This window comes from Delphinus delphis, chromosome 2 (genome assembly GCF_949987515.2).
Source record: "Delphinus delphis chromosome 2, mDelDel1.2, whole genome shotgun sequence".
NCBI lineage: Eukaryota > Metazoa > Chordata > Mammalia > Artiodactyla > Delphinidae > Delphinus > Delphinus delphis.
Window position 1 is genome coordinate 107,897,156 of NC_082684.1, and position 24,451 is coordinate 107,921,606.

Sequence of the window (24,451 nt, forward strand, 5' to 3'; positions counted from 1 at the left end):
GCCAGGCTTCCATTTCTGGCCCTAAGACCATTGATCCTTTAGGGTCCCCTGTGTCCTGTCTACTTGTAGGCCCTCTCAGGCAGTACCTTCCTTTTTGATGCTCTTTTGGGAATAAAATAACTCTTTCTAAAACCACAGCGTATGGAAGATTTCACTTATGGAATGATGGAGACCGCCTGTGCTTCCTCTTCTCCACGTGCCCCTCCAGATCCGTTCTGCTGCCTGCGAGGCTGGCCCTCCAGGGACGGCACCACCCTGCTCCCCTGCTCTGGTTCTTGTTGGGCTCAGCCACTGGGCACGTCAGGTAGCCAGAGGCTGGAGCCATCAGTGTGTTTCTGTCCTCTCCCTCTGCGGGCCACGGCTTTGGCAGAGGCCGCATCCCTGTGACTAGAGCGCCGCCAGGTTCTGGGGGCTTGTCCCTCCCCGGCTCCTGCTAGTCCTTGAGTGCTGCAGCCTCTTTATCCCCTGACCCTGCCCACACCTCTCTAAAGGACTTTCTTTAAGCTTCTCTTTTGAACCGCCTGTTTCTTGCTCTGTTAAACTAATTGCTCCAGGCCCTCTGTCCACCCGAATAAAGGCCAAACCATATCACATCACAGAGCGGTTTCTCATGAGCCCCATGTTTTTTACACAACGTGTTTATATATACTTTTAAAGTGTAACTCCTTCCGTCGGTGGTTTCGACACAAGAAGCCTCCAGTTGGGTTCCTTTAGTCATTGGTCACAAGTTAACCTTCATAGGTCCTGCTAAGGATGGAAGAGAAGGCAGTAGAGAGACATTTTCCTTCTAAATTCACATTCAGGTCTTGGTCCTTTCCCCTTCTCTAACCTTTGTAATGCAGCGGCTTCCCTACATAAGAGGGCATTTGTGCATTTACTACACGGGGTTCAGGCAAATCGCAATGCTTGGCTGGCTGTGCAGGCGTGGAGCCCCTCGGTGGTCGGCAGGCCCTTCCTGCAGACTCCCCTCCGACAGACATGCACCTTTTCATCTCCTGGTAATGCTCTCACCCTTGGTCCTCTGTCCAAGGAAGAGGGGGGTCTCTCCTGCTGGGTCCCCAGAGGCCCCACCTTTGGCTTCTGTGTGGCATCCAGGGACCCCAGAGTCCCGACTGAGCAGTCAGTGCTGCCTGGGAGCCTGCTGTGTCAGCACCACCCGGACTCACCTTCCTGCATGTCTCAATTTGGGCTCTGCTCTCGCCCATCCCTCCACCTCCCCTAATTTCTAGAGAACCCTGTTTTATACCACTCTACCCTCCCTCCTTTAGGGTCATGCAGTCTTGGGTGTTGGGGTTGCTGACGCCCACGGAGTGTGTAATGCAGCCTTGACTGTGGGGAATCTCTGATGGTTCCAGGACCACTCTCCCGTACTGTTAGGGCTAACTAACTTTAGAAACACCTGCTAACAGTGAAACCTGCTATCAGAAAACTCCAGAGGTAGGAGGCACAAAGCTCTCAATTTGGGGCCAAATTACAAGTTAGTAAGAAAAGTTGCTAATGAGCTCTGGAACCCTTAGTTAAGGGGCTAAAAAGGAAATATGTGAAACCAAAGAGGAAGGTGCCTGGTACTTAGCGGCCCACATTTACATCTTAATCCTTCCATTGAGGGTCTCACCTCAATTCACAATCTCGTTTTTCAGGAGGAAGTGGGGGGTTACTGTTTGCAACGCTGGAAGCAAAAAACCCACAAATTACTACAGATGGTGGAGATATTTTTATTTTTTCAGAGCAGCTGCAGCATTTACTGGTTGGCGTCTGGGCCACAGCTGCTCCTGTAGCTCCCTTCCTGTCCAGGAGAGGCACTTCTGGGCATACTGGTCTCCAGTCGAAGAAACAAGCAAAGGCCATCCCATAAAGAGGCAGAGCTCTCCCTTACTGTCTGAAGGGTCTCTAACAAGCCCTCCCTGGAGAGAGCTGTGACAGTGTGCTTTCCATGACGTCCAGCTGGAGGTGGGACTTGAGGTCAGGTTCAGGTGCAGGTTTCCTGCCCCTCACAGCCTCCGAGCCTTCCTGGGGCGGCAGCCGTTGTGCGGGATGGGGGTGTTGTCTGTGATTGAGATCACTTCCAGGCCCCCCATGGTCAGTCCCTTGATGGCAGACTGGAAAGAGAAGGAATAGCAGGATGGCACAGTCCCAGAAACGATGCCCCAGTGTGTCCAGACAGGGCTCGGAACCGGTAGGGGGTGAGGGGGGCGCAGCGTAGGGATGAGAAAGCTCACTGGCTCTGATATCTACAGTCCCAACCTGATGCTCTCACAGAGCTCTCCCTACCAACCCCTTCACCAAGCCCTCAACGTCGCCCACATCTCCAATCCCACCTGCCACATCCCACCTTGCGCTTTACAGTCTAAGAACAAAGACTGTTGTAAATCTCAACGCATCTTAAGCATTATGCTTTTGTAGTTTCCTCTGCCTGGAATGATCCCCCCTCCCCCAATCCCATACGCATACCTGGTTAGTCCCTCGTCATTCTCAAAAAATCAGTAGAGATGTCACCTCTTTGGGGACGCTTTCCTGATCACACCCAACAGGCTCCCAGCACCCTGGGCACAAGCTTTACCACTGCACTCACTAGTCTGTACTGAGGGACCCATTTGTGACAGTCCCCCAGGGGCCACCTTTCTGTTCCCAGTGCCTGGCACACAGCAGGCACTCTGTAAGTGTCTGATGAATTGAAACTAAGTGATCAGGGCTTGCTTTGAGAAGCTTAGGAGATTAGAGGCAATGGAAAGAAACTTCAAGCCGTTAGGAGAATCCACTACAGGGTCCACTCTCCCTCTTCTGCTCTCACTCCCGTTTCTCTCACTAACTGAAGAAGCAAGCACACATGCTGGGCTGCGAAGAAGCGAGGTCACTTACCAAGCGCCCTGGCCCCAGGCCTTTAACCACAACTCGGACGTGGGTCACACCCTTCCCCGTAGCTTTCTGGAGAGGAGCAGCAAGTGGTTAGCGCTCTGAGAGAGAAGTGCGACATCCAAACCCCTTGCTACTGCCACCTGGAGCAACAGGGTTATGAGCTCCATGGAACAAGCACCCACACATGTAAACAGGCAGAAGACAGTGAAGGAAGCAAAGAGCAGATGGCCGAGGTGCAGGACAGACACCAGCAGTCAGCTGGGATCTCTTTCCGCCCAGGACAGCACTGCCACCTAGTGGAGACTTCTAAATATTGCTCAGATTTTTCCCAGGTGGATAAAGGCAGAATTTCAGAACATAAGGTGCCCTGGACTCCAAGGCTAAGCCTCAGTACCCTCTTAGAAAGTGTCATCTTATCATTTTAATCTTTAGTTACAGTTAAAATTTTCTTTCTTGTTTATAAAGGCAGTTTACTGCAGAAAATCTGGAAAACACACAGGTCACTCAATCCACCATGCAGAAGCCACCGTTAACACTGACATATTTATTTTAAGTGTATAAACCTGCCCACTGGTGGCCATTTAGTGTGTTTTGATGATCACTGATACATAGCAATCAGTATTTTGGGGCATCGAGCTTTGTCTGAAGGTCAAGGTTTTCCTTCCAGAGATACTCCCGGTTTGGCAGTGAGCCCTGTGTTGTAGCAGACAGTGCCCAGGCTCTGGTCCCAGACCTGGCAGGGTCAGTTCAGAGAACTGGACTGGCTGCATGGCTCTGAGCAAGCCACACACTCTGAATCCCAAATGACTCTTAAAAACATGGGTAATACCAAGGGTATTCTGAGGATTCAAGATAATGAATGTAAAGTGTCTGGCGTATAGTAGATACTGAATAAATACACCAACTGCAGTTCACTGCCACCTTGCTTCTAGAAAGGTCTGCAACAGTTCACGCTCCCTCTGATACTGCAGGAGAGTCCTCACATGCCACACCTTCTCCAGATGGACCATTACCACAACCACACCCCACCCACCGCACTGGTCTTTAAATCCAGGAGGCTTTGCTGAGCCTTCAGCACCTGGCTCCTGCCTCTTCTAGAATGAACCGAGTGTTTCACTTCTACTGAAGCTGAGAGAAAGAGAAAAGAGAAGCGTTTTCACACACCTCTTCAAACCACCCCCCATGTTAGGGTAGCCAACAAGAGTTGGCCAATACTCTTGCTTCTGAAGAGCCGCCTCAAGGACAATCTTCCTGCCAGTGATCAGCCATGCAAAAAGTGGAGCCCAGCACAGAGGGAGCCGGAAAGAACACACACTTACCGCCGCGGCAGCTATGCCCGCTGTTTGCGCTGCAATGCCTGTGCCCTTCTTGGCATTCTGAAACCCCTCCGTGCCACAGGAAGCGCGGGCAAGGGGCTGGTGAGCAGCAGAGACTACCTGGATCTGTGTGCTGGGAAAGGAGGGGAGGTGTACAGAATATAATGGCTCTTCAAGGGAGTAAGAGAGCGCTAACCCATGCCCAGACAAGCCCGAGTGTGAAAGAAAAAGACCGTTAGCTGCTTTCAGTCTGAGCTTATCCTGTAGGAGGTGCCAGGAAAGGTCAGAATCAACCCCTAAACCTCATTAAAAACTGACAAGTCTAAATGTAATCTAAAGAGAGCCGTTATGCATGGAAGGTTTGGGCTCTGCCCCCTAAATTCATGTTGAAATTCTAACCCCTAATGTGAAGGTATTGGGGGGTGGGGCCATTGGGAGATGATTAGGTCATGAGGGTGAAGCCCTTATAAACTGGATTAGTGCCTTATAAAAGGGACCCCAGAGAGCTCCCTTGCCTCTTCCAGCATGTGAGGACACAACGAGAAGCCAGCCATCTGCAACTTGGAAGAGCTGTCACTAGAACCCGATCCTGCTGGCACACTGATCTCTGACTTCCAGCCTCAGAACTGTGAGAAATAAATGCCGTTTAAGCCACCCAGTTTGTGGTATTTTGTTATAGTGGCCTGAGCTGACTAACAGAAGCTCCATAATCTGAGGGTGCTAAGTGTCATCCAGAGGAAAGGTGGCATATTTTCCTCCTAGTATCTTGCCTGTAGCCAGTGTTTAATTAGATTCAGGGTCCTTTCTGGCTTCTTCTTTTTTTTTTCCTAAGAAATTAGATTTTCACATCAGGTAATTTTTAATGACTTTTCATTGGTAAAGTTTCAAATGTACACAAAAGTGGATAGAATAATGTCTGAACTCCCATGGACTCACCATTCAGCTTCAACAATTACTAACTCATATCCAATTTGGTTTTACCTATAAACCCTGTTTCTACACCCCTCTATCCCCTAACTAATGGATTATTTTGAAGCAAATCTTAGACCCATCATTTCACCTGTAAATATTTCAGTATATATCTCTAAAAGATAAGGACTCTTTAACAAGTTAAATTAAAACTAAGAATAACTTCAAGAAATCCTTAGATATGCTTTCCATTTCCCTCTTGATCACTGCCCAGTTTCCTGGTCTGAAGAGCTCCCTGAGAACTCACCACAGAGGGAAGTAGAGAGTGGTTATGGGGAGACCTGCTGGAGCTGGCCCTGGGCTCAGGCCACCTGCTGTTGGCCTGGCTACGGCTGCCATTTCCCTACCACGGCTTCTTGGGTTTTCTACACTGAACAGAGTAGAAATAGACAAGAGAATGGCTTGTCCCTGAGACAACCTCAATAGAAATCTACAGAGTGGGCCACAGACCCTTAAAAAAGCAAACAAACAAAGAGAGCTTACCTATGTCCTTAGCAACCTGAGAAGAGAGGAAAATCCAGGGGCTCTCATTCTGAGCTTACCAGATGAAAGCTGAAATGCATCCTATGGCACCTCGCCTGTGCTCACCCTCTAGCCCTGACTACCAACAGTCTCTTGTATTGTTCTCTAAATTGCTTCATAGGCGACTGCTGACCAAATACCAATCCCATCTCCAAGTGGGGGCTGGTGTGCAAAGATGTTACTGATGTCAGCAAGGTTTCTGTTGCCAACACACAGTTGGGAACTTACCCAGCACTGTCTGAAAGCCACACAGAACGCTAGTCTTCCAACCTTGTGCAGCCCTACAAAGGCAGAGGTCGGTGCACGGTGGCCCAAAGCGAGTACTTTAAAGCGACCCTTATTTGGTGGCTTCCATTTTGCTTAGTTAGTAAATCATATATTCTGAAATAATTTCTCTCATTTATTAATCACCCATCCCCAGTACTAACACTTAACAAATACTTTCACAGAGGGACTTTCTGGCCCTAAAATATACTCTTCTCCAACTCTTGAGCAGAACCAGGAAATACAATTCCCAAGGACAGCAATGAAATCTTATGAATGGGATATGCCTAACCTAGTTCACATTTTCATGAAATCTGAATAAACTATATAAAGAGAGAGGTGGTCTCCCCAAACCAGGAGGGAGCCTGGGGGAACCTCTGCATCAGCATCTGTGTGCAGAACGTGGCAGCCTGACTTGTCCGCTCCCTCTGAAGGGGAAAGAAGCCCACTCTAGCCCTACCAGATGCTCCCTTCCCTGCTTACTTGTTGTACGATGCTTTGATGTGTGCGATTGGGATCTCCTCAAATTTCTTTCCTGCCCACCTCAGAGAACTCTCTTGTCCTGGAATTGGAGGGTAAATGCTGCAATTAGAAGAAAAATTTTAGGTAAAGTTGTCCTGATTTTTTTTTTAATTAAAAAAAAATTACAAGGTTTAAAAAAAGCTAACAGTACAGACAAACTCATAATAAGAAACAGCAGCTCTCTGCCTCAACCTGCTCCTGAGGTCACTGCCCCCAACCCTTCTGGCGCTGCTGCCACATCTGTGAACATGGTGCTTCAGCAGCCATTTCCTGAGTTGCTGACTCTAGACACAGCTAGTGACTTTCTGCTGGGAGGAAAGAGAATTTAATCCATGCTCCCCATCTTCCCCTGTTCCTTCTAGTGTAATCAGATCACTCTCCAGTCCTCTATAAGCTACTCTTTCTGCATTAAAAAAAATAAAGTCGAATCTCTATATCTTGTTTTATCAACCACAGATATCTTGACTATATTATTGTTTGTTTGTACAAACAATATGATTTTTCATATCATATTGATAAGACAAAATTATCTTAATAAAAAAAGACAAAATTATCTTAATAATACTTATAAAAATCATTATTTTTAAAAAAAAATCCCTGGAATAGAGGTCAGCAAACTTTTTCTGTAAAGGGCCAGATAGTAAATATTTTAGGTTTTGCTGGCCGTAAAGTTTCTGTTGCAACTACTCAACTTTGCCACTGTGGTGCAAAAACAGCTACAGACAACAGTAAGTTAATAGGTGTGACTACTGTCCAATAAGAAACAGGAAACTGGCCAGATCTAGGTAGGGGCCAACTTGCCAACCCCTATCCTAGACCAGCGGTTGTCCATGCTGGCTGAACAGCAGGATCACGTGATTCTGATGCTTACATTCCACCCCAGACTTCTGGATGGGGCCTGAAAATCCATTTCTGAAGTAGCCCAAGTGAGTCAGAATGTGAACTCAGGGTTTAGCACACTGGCCTAGACATCATGTTGAGTTCAAGACCCCTCTCTATCTCAGTCCGATCTGTCCTCTGGCTGTCTCTCGGTCAGGACTTCATTTTCAGGTGGAGAAACTGAGTACAAATAGGGGAACAGGGTTAACAAGGGAAGCCAGGCCTTGGGTCGAGGGGCTCTACCTTGGTCCAGAGCTCTGCTCACCACCTGCGCTTTTTTTTATTCTAGACTCGAGCAAACCTGCTGCTGCACCCTGCTTACACGTACAGATCAGATCAGTGTTTGTATCCCCTCAGCCACCTGAACTACAACGGGTTCTGATTTAGAGAATGCACTGTTAGCTGAGCATTATCCTCCTGACTGGCTTCCCTAGAGAGATTTAAAAAAAACAAAACAGTAACACAGTGGTATTCAAGAGTTACAAGTGTATTCTTTCCTGCTTGGCCTGATCTTAGAGATGATTTAGCCTCTCAGCAGGTTGCCAGCTTATCAGCCTACACTGAGGTGGAATGTGGACGAGGCTCTGAGATGACATTAATATTTAAAACATTATCATTTCCCCATTGATAATTTCCCCTATTGACTTGTGGGTCAAAAACTTAAGCCTTCTAAAGTCTGAACATACCAGCATAATGCCTTTTATATAGGGCAAGATTTTTGAACTAGGAAGGATTTGGAGCTTGAACCATTTAACTGAAGGCACAGACAAGATCAAGCTTTTAAGCCTCCCAGGTCCAATGTACAAACGAACAAGTGGTTCACCCCGAGGCTGCCCAGAAACAGGAAAGACAAAGCTTTCTGCCGCTGTTCTGCTGCCTCTTCATACCCATCCTCAAACCAGGCCCGCACACACGGCATCTCTTGCAAATGGCTGACGAGGATTGAAAATAGCCTGCACAGTTGGGTAGAGAAAAATACACAGTAGTGCAGTAGTACCTACTGTCTCTCTCTCTCTCTATCACAGTTTCTTGACCTCAGTACTACTGACATTTTGGGCAAGAGAATTTTCTGAAGGGGGGCTGTCCTGCACACTGTGGGATATTTAGCAACATCCCTGGCCTCTACCCAACTAGACATTGTTCCTCAAGTTGTGACAACCAAAAATGTCTTCAAACATCGCTAAAAGTCCCCTTGGAGGCACAGCCGCCTCAGGCTGAGAACCGCTGCTTTACTTTAATGACTTCTAACATCCAGTGGGCCCTCATTGCTGGCAATCATACAGCGCATCCACAGTTCAATTACCCTTTCACTGTCCTGGATGACTATTTTGTACCTTCTTTTGTCCCCTCAGACCTCCAACTCCTTCCTGCTTCCTCACTGCCCGCTGATGACCTTCACAGAGAAATAGAAGCAATCAGAAGTTCTTCCAGCTCCCACTACCAAACATCTGTGCCCACAATCTCTGCCTTCTCTCCTGTTATGATGTTCCACTTGTGTGTTAGCCCCTCAAGGACAGCAGTCCGGCATCCTCATTCTTTCCCCTCTCTACTGCATCATTCCCATCAGCAAAACATGTGGTCATTTCCCCAACCTAAAAACAAACAAAAACCTCTTGATCCTAAAGCCTCCTTTAGCACCTGCCCATTTCTATATTCCCGCTCAAAGAAATGACCATACCTGCTGTTTCTTCCTGTCTTCTATTCTCCTTGAACCCACGCCACTGAGACCTTAGCCCCTCATACCTCCACCGAAAATGCTCTAGTCAAGGTCACCGACCAACTCACAATGTTAAGTCCAATGAGCAATTCTGTTGTCAGTCTATGGACCTATCATATCAGTAGCATTTGATATAGCTAATCTCTCTGCCCTTCAACCACATTAAAAAAAAAAAAACACAAAACCCTCCAGGTTTTCTTAGTACTTCTCTGGAGATTTCTTCTTTTTCTTTTGCTGATTTTTCCTCATCTCCCAAATCTCTAAATGCCAGAGGCTCCAGGGTGCTGTCCTTGGACCTCTTCTTCTCTTTGTTTACCCTTTCTCTCTTGATGATCTTGTATCTTATGGTTTTAAATATCATCTAGGGACTTCCCTGGTGGTCCAGTGGTTAGGACTCGGTGCTCTCACTGCCAGGGGGCCCTGGGTTTGATCCCTGGTCGGGGAACTAAAATCCCATAAGCCTCATGGCAAAAAAAAAACCCCCAAATCATCTATATGATGAGTCTTCCAAATGTATACCTCTAACCCAGATCTGTCCCCTGAACTCCATTTCTTTCTTTTTTCTTTTTTTTTTTGCGGTATGTTGGCCTCTCACTGTTGTGGCCTCTCCCATTGCGGAGCACAAGCTCCGGACACGCAGGCTCAGCGGCCATGGCTCATGGGCCCAGCCGCTCCGCGGCATGTGGGATCCTGCCGGACTGGGGCATGAACCTGTGTCCCCTGCATCGGCAGGCGGACTCTCAACCACTGCGCCACCAGGGAAGCCCTGAACTCCATTTCTAATAGTCAATATTGTATCTCCACTTGTATGTTAACGAAGCATCTCAAACTTAACCACCCAAATCCAAGCTCCTGCAGTCTCCCCTGTCTTAATGACAACTCTATCTTTCCAGCTCTTTAGGCCAAAAATTTTAGAGTGCTCCTTCAGTCCTCTCCTTTTCTTACGTCTTACATTAACAAACCCTGTTGGTCATCTTCTAAATGTATCAGTCTGACCATTTATACTACCTCCACAGCTGCTACTCTGGTCCAGGCCAGCATCATTTCTTACCTAGATTACTTCAGTAGTTTTCTGGCTGCTTAGGAGACTTCTCCCATCTTCCACCCTCGCTTCCCTACAGTTCAATATCAACACAGTAGCCAAAGGGACCCTTTAAGATGTAAGCAGGAGCATGTCAATCGTCTGTTCAGAATTCTCCAGTGACTTCCCACTTCACTCAGAGAATAAGCTGAAGTCCTCACGATGGCCCACAAGGCCGACAGGATGTAGCCCTGCGTGCCTGTTACACCCCTTTGCCCTCTTGCCCCCACGTCCTGTTTTTACTCATCACTCCACGTTGGCCTTCTTGCTGCTGCTCTCAAACACTGGACACACTCCTACAATCTGTCGTATTTGTTTTTTTTGTTTTCTATATACTGTCCCCTATCCACTCGAATTTAACTTCTACGGGGACAGGGACTTTTGTGTGTTTGGTCACCAATGCATACCCAACACCTTGAACAGTGCCTGACATTGCTGAGCGACTATAAAAGAATCTGGGCTTAAATTCCTTTGGCAGCTCCCCACTGCCTACAGTGGGGACTGCGTAAAAGCCCCAGTGTTACAGATAAGACCCTCAGCATTCGCATTCCTTCTCACCCTGCTGGCCTCATCTGCCATCACACATACACCTGAATACACTGCATTCTTTCACAATGCATGCGTTACACAGACTGTTAGTTTGCCTAAAACGACTTTTCATCTTTTCCAGCTGAACTCCCATTCAATTCAGTTCTGAGCTTCACATTATTTTCCTGGCACTCTTGCCTGATTTCCTCTGGAGTCAGACACTCACTCTTTCATACTTCAAAGCAACCATCTCTTACCTCCAACATACCACTGGTCAGATTATGGTGAAAACATTTGTATGTCTGTCTTCCCTGGTAGACTGTGAACTACTTGTGGGGAGGAATGATCTTCTGCATTTGTATCCCCAGCACCTAGCACGGTGCCTGGCACCAAGCAGGTTCTTAGAAAAGGTTTGTTAAATATAGTGAAGTATAAGTAGCACAAAGAGGTAGTGGCACTGTGGAAAGCAAGTTACCAAGTCGCTAGGGCTAAGCACAGAAACCACCCTGGACCTTAGACCAACTCAAAAAAGTGCATAATAACATACACCCTAGTGTAGCCACCCATCTCCGCCCGCTTTTGTGTCCGAGACCCAGGGAAGGCTGTTAGTCTGACGTGATCCCAGAGGGAAACAAAAGTGATATTTACTATACAACTTCGACGTTCACTCATTCATTCATCAAATGTTCATGAGCATTCATTTTGTGCCAAAGCTCATCTCATTTGATCCTCACAACCTCTTCCGGCGTTATCTCCACTTTCAGACGAAAAAGCTGTGGCTCAAAGATTAATCTGCATAAGGTCCCGCAGATGGCAAGTGACAAAGAGTTGGGAATTCACTGGTTCTCTGACTCTGGAGGGTGGTGCCAGTCTCCCGAGGGCTGGACCTAAGTGGCCCTCACCTGAAGCTGCTGCGCCTCGGAGCTGGCGCTGGAGCCTTCGCCTTCTCAACTTCCGGCTTGGCCGCTGCGTCTTGCATCTGCTGGGCGCTAGTGTGGATGGTGGGGGCCGGCACTCCGGCCACGGCGACCCTGTGGAGAAGGAAAGCTCGGTGAGGTCCAGGCCTAACCGAGTCCTAACTGGAGTCCAAATGTCTCATGGGACACGGGCAGGAGCGAATTCCCGCGGGTGGCCGTAGGTTCGGAGGGGATAATCATTCTTACCTTGTCGTCGGTGGCCAAGCCCATAACCGCAACAGCCAAAACCCCGCGTTTTTTACAACCTGCATGACTTGAGTTGACCCCACTCAGCTCCCGTCCGCGGCGATCGCGGAGCTTGGCGGGGCTGGAGCGGAGCCAGCACCACGAGCGCTTGTGGGGGGGTGTAGAGGAAAAGTCACCTGATTCCTTTTTATAACGTACATTAAAGATTTTTATTACCACTTAAATGCTCCATAATAACTATCGTTGAGAGTGGCAACTGGGAATCCTCCCCCCTTTTCCTGATTTTCTAACATGAGATCTTCGCCCACCCCTCTATATTGGAATGGTTCGTTCTACTAGTTCCGGGGAACCTAGCTCTTCCCGTCATGCTGTGCCCGCACTGCCTTGTGGGAATATAGGATTGGCCCAGGACCTCGCTGGTAGCCGCGGTACATTGTGGGAAGGTTGACAGATGGCGGGGCCCGTAAGGGTGACCGTATTAGGGGTGGCGAGGGGCTGGCGGCAGTTCGAGGGCCCCTGGACCCGTAGTCTGGGTTCTCGCAGCTTGGCCCTTGCGGCCGCACCCTCGAGCAGCGCGTCTCCATGGCGCTTGCTGGGCGCGTTGTGCCTGCAGCGGCCACCGCTGGTCTCGAAGCCGCTGACCCCATTGCAGGAAGAGATGGAGGCTCTGCTACAGCAGGTGGGATTGAGGTGCGGGTCGTCGCTTCTCGGTGCAGTTGGGGAAGCAGTAGAGGCACGCTGACTTGCGTTTGATCCCGATTCCGCCACCGATTAGTTTGTGTGACTTTGGGCAATTTACTTCACTTCTCTGAGCTTCAGTATACTTACCTGCAAAATGGTGCCTACCTTACTGGGTTGGTGTGGTACGTAGTACGCGTTCAATAAAAGGTACTTCGTTTTCATTGATCTTTTCTGTTATCGTCGGCAACTCTTTGGAGATGCTCTCCTTTTTCAGTCAATATACTGGGTATGCGATGGTGAACAAGACGGATTCAGCCCTTATCATAGGTAGTTGACAGTTTAGAGAGGAGAGAGTCTTTGTTATGTGATGAGCGTAAGGAAAAGGCAACGGGCACATCCGTAAGATGTTTGTGATAAAGTCTTTTGTGTGAAGGGCAAATGAAGAGACATGGGCAAAAGCGGTGTAGTGGCTATGAGGGTCTTAAATCCCCATAGTGATTAAAGGATATTATGTTTTTGTCTTGGCTACTGAGAGATAAAAACTTCACTTCTGTCCTTTTTACTTGGCTTATTAATTTACTCTGCAAACATTTTATTAATCGCTTTATAGCTAATCATTTAAGACCCACTTTGTACAGACACTGCTAAGTGCTAGGGATGCAATGGTGAATGAGACAGACATAGCTGTGGTTCTCAGAGCGCTTCAATTTGGTGGAGGGGGCATCAGTCAATAACCAAATAACCACATGATGATGGAATTGAAGTCTTTGGTAAGTGTTGTAAAGGAAAACACAGGGTACTGTAATAGTGTTTAACAGGGACATTAATTTGATTTTAATGGGAGGTGTCATAGAATATCTTTCTTAAGAAAGTGATATTTTTTTTAAAAAGTGATATTTAAATTGAGATCTGAAGGATGAGTAGGGATCTCCCAGGAGAGCATGAGGGAAAACATTCTAGGGAGAAGGAATGGCACCTGTAAACTCCCTGAAGCAGGAACGTTCATGGTGAGTGAGATTCTAATCAAAGACTGGCCTGACTGGAGGGAGATAAGTGGGCAGGCATTGCCTGTCCTAGTCCGCTGTTCTTTGTGGCAGTCTTGACCTCCAAACACATTCTAATGTTTTAGTAAATATAACTCAAGCCCAAAGTGCAGCTGATCTTTTTTTCCCTGTTTTCTCTGTGGTGTTTTGGTTGTATGTCTGTTGGGTGGTAAACTTCTGAGTCTGTCAAGTGCACTGTAGCTCTGTTTTATTTTGTTTTTTTGTCCTTTTAATCTTCCCAGTTTGGGGTAGATTTTTGCTCTTTTAATTTTCCCAGATCGAGATAGAGAGAAGCCTGTATTCAGACCATGAGCTTCGTGCTTTGGATGAAGCCCAGAAACTGGCAAAGAAGAAAAGTGACCTTTATGGTGAAGAAGAAGATGAGCAGAATATATTGCTGTTGCAGGATTTGGAAGACATGTGGGAGCAGAAGTTCCTACAGTTCAAACCTGGAGCTCGAATAACAGGTTTGTGGTCTTTTCAGGCCAGTTAGAGGTAGAAAAGGGGGGTATTCTGGTTCCCAAACAAAGGATTCTTGCTTAACCCCTGCTTGTGTTTTAAGTAACAAATAATTTCAAATGATAGAACTTCTTTCACGTGGGAGAAAAAGAAATTCTTTTCCCTGTTCCTCACATCCACCCTAATATAAATTTTTCAAAGTCTGTGTTATTTTTGAGTGGGATGTAAGGGTATTGGGATAGCCTTATCTGTTTCAGTTAAGCCTCAGGAATGTTATCTGGGTTTAACTCCTAGTTTGGGACTAAGAGTGGGGTAAATTAAGTGTTCCCCACTAGTTTCCTGTATTTTATCTGAAATCCCTCCCAAAGCAGGGGGTTGAGTTATTTTATTCTTATTTCACGATGAAGACTGAAGAACAGAGAAAGGAGGGGCTGGTTAAGTCAGTAACAGTGTCAAGACCGATGAAATAGTAGTGTCCGGGTATTGCTTCTTTTCCAGAGGCTCAAAGTACTTTGTATTTGGCTCTTCAAAGGAGGAGTTCAGCTTTTGGTTTCTTCTTGTTAAATTTTAGTTTCCTCAAGATTGTGAGACTCTGTCCTGAGAGAGGTCAGAGTTAGAGAGACGGGTCAGGGTTCTAATTTGATTATAAGTTCTTTGAGGGCAGAGGTTGTGGCTCTACCTTAAAGGAGGACTCTAAAACTCTAATCTTCTTGGTTCTGGCAGAACACAGTCCTCTTGTCTCCTGTGACGCCCTCTTTTCTTCACAGAAGCCGATGTAAAGAATGACCGAACCTCACTGCACCGGAAGCTAGACAGGAACCTCATTCTGTTGGTCAGAGAGAAGCTTGGAGACCAGGACGTTTGGATGCTGCCCCAGGCAGAGTGGCAGCCCGGGGAGACCCTCCGCCGAACAGCTGAACGAACCCTGGCCACACTCTCAGGTGAGTTTTCTGCCTCCCTCTAAACCCCACAAGACACACTTCAGACTCAGCCTGAGGATTTGCAGGCTGACTGTGGGCCTGGCTTTAAGGGTAGGAGTTTGGAAGGTTAATGGAAACTTTGATATTTATAAAATTTCAGCTAGGAAAAAATCTTAGATCAAGTGAGAGTCTTTGTGCCACTGAGATTTTTTTTTTTTAATATCTATTTATTTTGGCTGCGCCGGGTCTCAGTTGTGGCACGCGGGATCTTTAGTTGTGGCATGAAGGCTTCTTAGTTGTTGCGGCATGCAGACTTCTTAGTTGCAGCACGCATGTGGGACCTAGCTCCCTGGCCAGGGATCAAACCCAGGCCCCCTGTGTTGGGAGCAGGGAGTCTTACCCACTGGACCACCAGCGAAGTCCTGGCACTGAGATTTTTAAATTTTATTTTTATTTTATTTCTTTTAAACTATTTCCTTTTCTTTTTTTTTTAAATAACACATTGGTTTTATTGATGGCAGAAGAAAAAATTCTTTCACTTGTAAAAGGTAGTTGCTTTATCTGGCTCCACATTTTTTCCCATTCTTTGTGTGGGTTGATTTTTTTTTTTCCCCTAAAATCTGTGTTTTCATTCTCCAAATAATAATATCCACAGTGGCTGCATTTTATTCTAAAGGGAAAGTAGGAGGTCTAGTCACTGGCTTGTTTCTAAACAAAGACTCTTGTCATACTCGTTCTGAGCCCGGGGAGGTTGGTAAAGCTGCTGGGTTGGCTGAGTGGATCGTCCTGGCTGGCCATCATCTCCTCTACGAGGCTCAAGAGTTTGGCTGTAGATGCTGTCTTCCTCCCATCTCCCTATTTGAATGGGCCTGATGTTGTTTAGTAGCGGCTTCTTCATAGTTTCTGTACTCAATGAATTAACAACTGCTGTCATACCTAAAGGATGAAGAGTTTCCGCTTCTGATCACTAAAACTTCTCTTCCCAACAGAGTGCAAAACATTCACCTTCTGGTTTCTACAGTTTTGCATTCTCCATAGGAGTAGGTGATTCTAGTACTCTTTTTTTGTTTAATTGGCCCAGATCTTCTTTGGGGCCCACTATTGTAAAATATTTTGTCATTATAGGGTGTAGCTATGAGGGGTCCTGTTGGCTTAATAGATCCTACTCGCCTTCCCTTCAGGCATTTGTGTCTCTCCACTCAACACCAGTGATACTATTCGTTCTAGTGGGATTCTGGTAATCAATACTTACATTAAAAGGTGCTTCAGTTTTTACGACACTGAAAGCTTCTGTATTTATTTTTCATGGTTTCTTGTCATAAAAATGATCAGGATTAGCTGTTTGGTTTTCTCTCTTTTTTAAAAAAATTAATTAATTTATTTTTTGGCTATGTTGGGTCTTCGTTGCTGTGTGTGGGCTTTCTCTAGTTGCAGTGAGTGGGGGCTACCCTTCGTTGTGGTGTGCGGGCTTCTCATTGCGGTGGCTTCTCTTGTTGTGGAGCACGGGCTCTAGGCGCGCGTGCTCAGTAGTTGTGGCGCGCGGGCTCAGTAGCTGTGGCACACGGGCTTAGTTGCTCTGCGGCGTGTGGGATCTTCCCGGACCAGGGCTCGAACCTGTGTCCCCTGCATTGGCAGGCAGATTCTTAACCACTATGCTGCCAGGGAAGTCCCTGTTTTTCTCTTTTCCTACATTTTTGATTCTTATAATTTATGGATTCTTCAGGATTCTTTTTTTTGTGCCTCTGCATAGTATGAATCTTTTGCTTTGCACAGTTACTCCCCCTCCTTTTTTTTTTTTTAAAGCAGCATTGTTGTGCTAAGAACTTAGAAGATAAGGAATTTCTTTAGTTCTGTCGCATCTAGAATATGGTCTGTCCACACTTGATTTTCTCCTCAGCTCATAGTTCAGATCCTGAAGAAGTACTCAGTTTTGCAGAACCTGTTTCTAGGTAACCCACTGCCTTCTAAAATTGACTTTGAATTTGGGGTCTCTTTGAAAATGAGATTTTTCATTTCTTGGCCATCTGGTGTCATCTTGAGGAAGATACCCTGGTTGGTTATCATCTTTTGCTCCATTTTGTTCAGTATTTGACAATCTGTGTTATCCCTGACAGACCTGTGATTTAGGCTCTACCCCAGAGCCCAGTGCAGAGGCAGCCAACTGAAAAACACCCAGACTTTCTATGAAAGAGGCTTGTTTGTTTAACATAAAGCATCGGTCTGGGGGAGCAGGCATCCAATTCAGCACACATCTGGGGGCCTGTGGAAATATCCTGCGGAGACAGAGGCTGGCAGATGCCGTCCCTGTGCTCTCCCTCACCCCCACAGAGATTTTAAAATTTATTACATTCAAAATTGATGTTCCTGCCAGTCTCTCAGCCTGCTTCTCTTTTTGTCCTTGCAGGCTTGCTTATTGGCATCACCACTTACCCATTCACCCAACTAGAAACCTCAGAGTTATCCTTGACCTCATTGCAATATCCATAAGTTCTTGAGTCCTATCTAGTTTGTTCTAAATAGTCCCCTCTTTATTCCTGCAGCTTTTCTGGGAGGCTTTTCACTTCTCACTAGTCCAGATTTTCTCATACTTGGCATTATTGAAGTTTGAGGTGGGATAATTCTTTGTGGGGGCTTCTGTGCCTTGTAGGCTGTTTAGCAACATCTCTGGCCTCTACCTGCTAGATGCCAGTAGCACTAACCCATCCACACTCGCACTAGTGTGACAACCAAAAATGTCTCTCGACACTGCCAGACATTATGTGGGGAGTGGAATCACAGTGGTTGAGAACCGCTACACTGGCCTATTGAGGTAGATGCCAAGTGAGTTCCCCCTTGCTTTTGTGTTGTCCTCTTCAGTGCTCCCAGAATGAGCCTTCTAAAACACAAATCCCTTGTCACTTCTCTGCCTTAAATTCTCGAAAGATTCCCTATAAAAGCAGACTTTCAAGCAGGGCCTACAAATCCTTTTTGCTCTCGTCCCGAGCTCATCAGTCTTCCATCTTGCCACTCATTAATGTATATTCCAAGTTCTAACCTAGCAAACCTTTTGTATCCCATGAATAATGTGGTTTTTCATACGTCCCTGTTTTGGGACCTGCTGGTCCCTGACTGGAATGCTTTACTCCTCCCTAGTCTGACTGCTTAGTACAGTCTACCTTCTGTGGTGGAACCTTCTGGGTAGAGAGAGCTACTCCTCCCTCTAGGCTCCCATAGCACTTGTGTGTGCCCTTACTCAGTTTATGCAGCAAACATTTACTCTCTGCCTACCATTTGCTGGACGCTCTCCAGGCAATGGGGTCACAGTGATGAACAGAACACTACCCATGCTTCCTGGGAGCTTATGTCCTAGTGGAGAAGACGCTCTTCACGTATTCCATTGCCGTTTAATTGTTTATTAACACGTTGTCCTTCCCCAGCCAGAATTCTGACTCCCTTGAAAATATGGATACTGTCTATCCCTCTCAGTCATCCCAACTCTCAGCAAAGTATCTGGCACATAGTAGGTACTTGCTGAATGTTTATTAAGTAAATGATCTGGTTGTATAAGTGCACAGCCACTTTTCTGGCTCTGCCACCAGCGTAAGTACCTGCTAATGAAATGTCAGCAGCCAGTGTGCACCCCCTTGATCCTTTCCCGAGAGTGACCTGTGTGGCCTGCAGGAGAGGGAGCAAGACAGAATGGAATGGGAGGGGCTTTTGCTGTGTTCTCGGTTTCCTTAGCCATCACACAAGAGTTGGCAGCTGGGTTTCTTGCCAGGATCATTGGACTCAGATGCTTAGCTTCCCTCGGTCAGTCGTTCATGTTCACGACTGGTGCTCAGCTCCACCTGCTGTGCACCACGTGGAAAGGGGCTCCCCTTGGCACCATGCTTTCCTTCTTTGAACATTCCTGTTGCCATAAATAAGTGTGAAAGGATATATTAGTATTTTATAGGTGCATATAAAATATGTTGATTTATTTCAAATTCATTAAAATCGTAAAAATAATTAAAATGGCAAAGAAAAGCTCAAGCAGTATAAAAGTATAAATATAAAACAGTCAAAAAAGCTGTGTATAAGAAGAGAAAGGAAGGTGCACTTTTGGTGCACTTCCCGAGTAGTTCTGCAAGATGGAATTCCTAGAGGTGGAATTAATGGTCAAGGATGGACACATTTACGTTTTTGATAGGTGCCACCCAAGTGTCCTTCAGAATGTACACAGCATGTGACATTTTCAGGAGTGGGGTATAGGAGTGCCTGTTTGTCTAGACCTCACCAACATGTGAAATAGTCTCTCTAAAATTTTTGCCTGTCCAGTCAGTAAAAAAAATGATCTCTTTTGGATTAGCAGTTTCCTGATTGCTAATTGATCGTCTTTTCATATATTCATATGTTTCATATGGCTATTTATATTTCTTCTTCTGTGAACCGCCTGTTCAGATTCTTTGCTCATGTTTGTAATGAACTGTTTTTTTTCTTTTTGATTTAATTACATTTAATCCATTTCCCCAGATTATAGAAAAGTAATATGTATTCATTGAATTAAGTGGAAAATACAGAAAAGTATAAAGAAACATGCCAGTATAATTCCACCACCCACAGATCCCCACTGCTGACATTTTGTATCGTAGGTGATTTCACATCATACATGAATTCCTCATCTAATGCTGATGCTGTTTTTATTGTTTATAATATTGAGAAAAGCAATTCATTGTATATGGTGAAAAACTATCAAACAGTGTCTGGTAAATGTAGTACTATAAGAAGTAATAAGTAATTTTCCCATCTTAGAGGTAATCACCATGAACACTTTGTGTATCCTTTTAGAAACTGCAAGCACATACATATTTTATCTGTTCCTTTTTTCCACTCAGTGGGATATACATGGTTACATACCTTCCTTTCTCTTCTTATACACAGCTTTTAAGCATATCTCTATATCAGCAGGTGAAGACATATCTTACACTTTCAACGCCAGTGTAATATTTCATATATGTATGTACTGCAGTTTGTTTAACCAGTGTATTGCTTTTACAAGCAAAGCTGCAGTGAACATCTGTGTACACTCCTCTGTGCTCACAAGGGCAAATAACTATATCCAGGAGGATGAATTCTAGAAGCAGAGTTGCTAAATCAAAGGGTTTGTATAATTAAAATTGGTATCTCTCGCCAAATATAGTACTTGTACTAATTACACTCCCACAGTAAGTATGTTTGAGAGATCCCAGTTTTCCCTTATCCTTGACAAGCAGTGTACAGCTCAAAGTTTTTTTTTTTAATTAAATTAATTTACTTATTTTTTTTATTGGGGTATAGTTGTTTTACAATGTTGTGTTAGTTTCTGCTGTACAGCGAAGTGGAGTTCCCTGTGCTACACAGAAGATTCTCATTAGTTGTCTATTTTATACATATTAGTGTATATATATGTCAGTCCCAATCTCCCAATACATCCCACTCCTCCTTTATCCCCTCAGTGTCCATACGTCTGTTCTCTACATGTGTCTCTATCTCTGCCTTGCAAACTGGTTCATCTGTACCATTTTTCTAGATTCCACATATATGTGTTAATATATGATATTTGTTTTTCTCTTTCTGGCTTATTTCACTCTGTATGACAGTCTCTAGGTCCATCCACGTCTCTACAGATGACCCAATTTCGTTCCTTTTAATGGCTGAGTAATATTCCATTGTATATATGTACCACATCTTCTTTATCCATTCACCTGTCAGTGGACATTTAGGTTGCTTCCGGACCTGGCTATTATAAATAGTGCTGCAATGAACATCAGGGTGCATGTGTCTTTTGGAATTGTGGTTTTCTCTGGATATATGCCCAGTAGTGGGATTGCTGGGTCATATGGTAATTCTGTTTTTAGTTTTTTAAGGAACCTCCATACTGTTTTCCGTAGTGGCTGTATCAATTTACATTCCCGCCAGCAGTGCAAGAGGCTTCCCTTTTCTCCACACCCTCTCCAGCATTTATTGTTTGTAGATTTTTTCATGATGGTCATTCTAACCTGTGTGAGGTGATACCTCATTGTAGTTTTGATTTGCATTTCTCTAATTATTAGTGATGTTGCAGCTCAAAGTTTTTGAACTTCGGTAATAATGATGTGTTTTACACATCAAATAGAAAATAAATTTGTATTTCTTGAATTATTAATAAGATTGAGCATCTTTTAATGAGTTTATAGTTCATTGATAACTATTTTCATGTGAACTTCTTGTTCATATGCATGGTTCATTTTTCTTTTAGAGTTGTTTTTTTCCTCATTGATTTCTAAGTACTACTTATACCTTAAGATATTCGTTTGTTGAATGTGTTGAAAATATTTTTCCTAGTTTGTCATTTTGTCTGTGACTTTTGTATGCTTCGTTTTTCCTTGCAGAAAGATTTTAATTTTTATGTAGATAAATGTTTTTTCTGTTTTGGATTTTTGAATTTTGTGTCTTGGTTAGGAATTCCCCTCTCAAAAATGATACAGAAAATATCCCACTTTTTTTTTTTTGGTACTCTTATGGTTTCTTTTTTCTTTGTGAAAAATTTTTAAATACAGAAAAATTCAGAAAATATTAAATCTCTATGAAACCATCAATCTAGAATGAACAAACCATTTATGAAAATTTTAACTTACTGTTAAATCTTTGACCTATATGGTGTCAATTTTAATGTGAGGAGTGAGGTTGGGATCCAGCTTTAGTTTTTCCTTTTAGCTAGCCCATTCTCCCAATGCTATTTAGTAATTAATCCATCATTTTCCCATCCTTTGAAATGCTGGGTTGGGGTTATTAACCCATTGTTGTAGATTGCAGATGTTGTTTGTCCATCTGTCTTTGCCTTTTACCTTTGGTTTTCACCCTGCAGCAATCAAATTGGGTCCTTTTTATACTTTCCACATGACATTGCGTTTAAAAGCCTGACAAGAGAGAGGCATGGACATATATACACTACCAAACGTAAGGTAGATAGCTAGTGGGAAGCAGCCGCATAGCACAGGGAGATCAGCTTGGTGCTCCGTGACCGCCTGGAGGGGTGGGATAGGGAGGGTGGGAGGGAGGGAGACGCAAGAGGGAAGAGATATGGGAACATATGTATATATATAACTGATTCATTTTGTTGTAAAGTAGAAACTAACACACCATTGTAAAGCAATTATACTCCAATAAAGATGTTAAAAAAAAAAAAAAAAGCCTGACGAACTTTGCTTTACAGATACCAGGTGTCTTGGTCCTTCATCAACAGATGGTGACAGGGCTGAGTCTAGAAGCTCGGTGCTCTGACTCCCAGGTAGTGATATTTGGGCTGCATTGCTGACTTCAGTCTGAGAGCAGTAGCTTGGCACGAGGAATGGACTCAGTGAATCTGGAGCCTATGGGCCAGGAACCTTTGGATTGAGAGGAGACAAGCGTCTTCAGGAATGACCCTAGTTCTCACTCTCAGGGATTGCTTTTACCTCAGGCTGGAAGTGGCTCTCGCAGAGACCCCCAGTGATTTCGGGTGCCATAGTAAACAGGTGGGTGTATCCTCATCTTCCGATTCTGTTCCCCCCTTCTCAGAGAACAACATGGAAGCCAAGTTCCTGGGAAATGCACCCTGTGGCCACTACAAGTTCAAGTTCCCCCAGGCAATGCGGACAGAGAGCAGCCTCGGGGCCAAAATATTCTTCTTCAAAGCACTGCTGCTAACTGGAGACTTTTTCGAGGCTGGGAAGAAGGGCCATCATGTGTGGGTCAGTAAGGAGGAGCTGGGTGACTATTTGAAACCAAAATACCTGGCCCAGGTTAGGAGGTTTCTCTTGGACCTCTGATGGACAATGCCCAGACAGGTCTGCAATCGGGCCTCAGGACGTTGGGTTGCCTCTTCTCTGTAGGGAATATCAAGCAGCAAACTAAATTCTGAGAAATAAACAAGTTTATCATTGTGTGCGTCTCTGTTGATTTGTTCTTTGAGGACTACTGGCTTCTTTCTGTCAAGAGAGAACTGTCTTTTAGGGTGCCTTTCCCTTTTTTTCCCATGCTCATAATTGAGTAGGATTGTATTACTTGGTAGTGAATCAACTGGCTTCATGGACCCAGGAAGAAAGAATGGAAGGAAGTGAATCAACCTTCTAAAAGCCTTGAGTTCTGTGAAAGCTTCTAGGCCCCTGAAAAAAAAAACCTACTGCTATGTAGTTTCCATTTTCTGTTTTGTATTTCTCTCCCTTTCTACTTGATATGAGAATATATCAATCTAGCCTAGGAAATGATTCCTTCCTTGTTTGCTTTGCTTTGCTTTGCTTTGCTTTGCTTTCCTTCCCTTCCCTTCCCTTTCCCTTCCTCCCTCCTTCTCTCCCTTCCTATTTTCATTCATTCTTTTTTTTAAAGCATTTTATATTTAAACAGAATATAATCACTTCTTACATGTTTTGAAACAGTCATGTGAAATAAGCAGGGTCAGCCTGTTATCTCCCATTTTAGAAAAGGTGGGTGGGTGTCGTGGCCAGGTGTGATTGGTTGAGAGTCTTACTGCAGGTCACTGATGGTGCAGGAGGAGACTGCTGATCTCTTGCCTCTGGGTCAGGGCTCTTGACCCCTTACCAGGTTGCTTGGGTCACCGCTGGGCCCGGTGCCTGGCACAATGGAGGGCATTCAGTGAGCATTTGCTAAAATGAGGGGAAGGGAGGGAGGGTCTCAGGCATGCTTCTTTCTGCCCAGAATAGTGGTTCCAGTAGCAAGACTGCAGTCCTGGATCCTATCAAACTTCCTGGTTTCCTCTCAGAAGGCCTTCTTCTGGGTTAAACAGTCTGGCCTCTAGCAAATTAATTGCACTCAAGAGGGAGCCCTTGGAACCTCTGATGTATAACCAGTTGGTCAGAAGCACAAGTGACCACTTGGACTTGTGGTTGACACCTAAGGGGGGAGAGGAGGAGTCTGGTAGGATGGAGCCCTTAACCTGTGGGAGCCGATGCTTTCTTCAGGTAGATAGTGTCAAAATTGAGTTGAATTGTAGGACATCTAGCTGGTGTCACAGAATTGCTTGGTGTGGAGTTGATACCAGAATCTTAATGGCCATTCATAAGATGGTCTGTTTTGTTGCAGGGTTGTTTCTTTAAAGGGAAATAGCATATATAAAATTGGTAAGTAGAGAAATGGTGTCAGGATAACCTGGAATTAGGTTCCTTCCTGTGAGGTTTTCCCCAGACTTTAATATTTTGAAGAGATCAGGGAAAGGATAGAATACCTTAAGAAAAAAGCTGAAAATTGTGTAGAAGTGACTTTCTTTATTGCAAGTAGTGGCTAGTTTAGTAGCTTCAAGACTCACCACTAGCTTTTCCACTATGTTAGGCTGTCTGGGGAAACTGAGTGGAAAGGAAGACCACGGCCCACCCCCGCAATCCTGCTTTGTTTTACAAAACTGATGAAGAAGGCTCTGTCCTGGATCACATTTTTGATTTTGATGGAACTAGTCTCTGCTAGGACCTGCATCTCAAAGACCCTACATCTCAGGAAGAAAAGAACCCTAGGATTTCAGGCTGTAAGCGACCAGTGTACATGCCAGTGGAGGTTTAACTG

At 45.0% G+C, this 24,451-nt stretch overlaps 2 protein-coding genes across 3 annotated transcripts; one reads left to right on the top strand and one right to left on the bottom strand.

Annotated features, from left to right (window-relative positions):
* Window positions 1-1,695: 1,695 nt before the first annotated feature.
* MRPS11 (mitochondrial ribosomal protein S11) lies at window positions 1,696-12,099 on the bottom strand. 2 transcript variants are annotated; one of them, XM_060005460.1, is made up of 6 exons: window positions 11,818-12,093; window positions 11,557-11,685; window positions 6,411-6,509; window positions 4,176-4,305; window positions 2,860-2,925; window positions 1,696-2,099 (listed from the first exon to the last, which is right to left on the bottom strand). In XM_060005460.1, exons 1-6 carry the CDS (start codon window positions 11,880-11,882, stop codon window positions 1,992-1,994), a joined length of 597 nt encoding a protein of 198 aa, XP_059861443.1. In that variant the 5' UTR covers window positions 11,883-12,093; the 3' UTR covers window positions 1,696-1,991. The 2 variants fall into 2 exon arrangements, with proteins under 2 accessions (XP_059861443.1, XP_059861444.1); XM_060005461.1 differs by lacking the exon at window positions 2,860-2,925 and having other exon boundaries at window positions 11,818-12,099.
* Window positions 12,100-12,218: 119 nt separating this feature from the next.
* MRPL46 (mitochondrial ribosomal protein L46) lies at window positions 12,219-22,821 on the top strand. Its single transcript, XM_060005459.1, has 4 exons — window positions 12,219-12,496; window positions 13,819-14,008; window positions 14,768-14,941; window positions 22,457-22,821. The coding sequence occupies exons 1-4, from the start codon at window positions 12,269-12,271 to the stop codon at window positions 22,705-22,707; spliced, it is 843 nt and encodes a 280-aa protein (XP_059861442.1). The 5' UTR covers window positions 12,219-12,268; the 3' UTR covers window positions 22,708-22,821.
* Window positions 22,822-24,451: the final 1,630 nt, after the last annotated feature.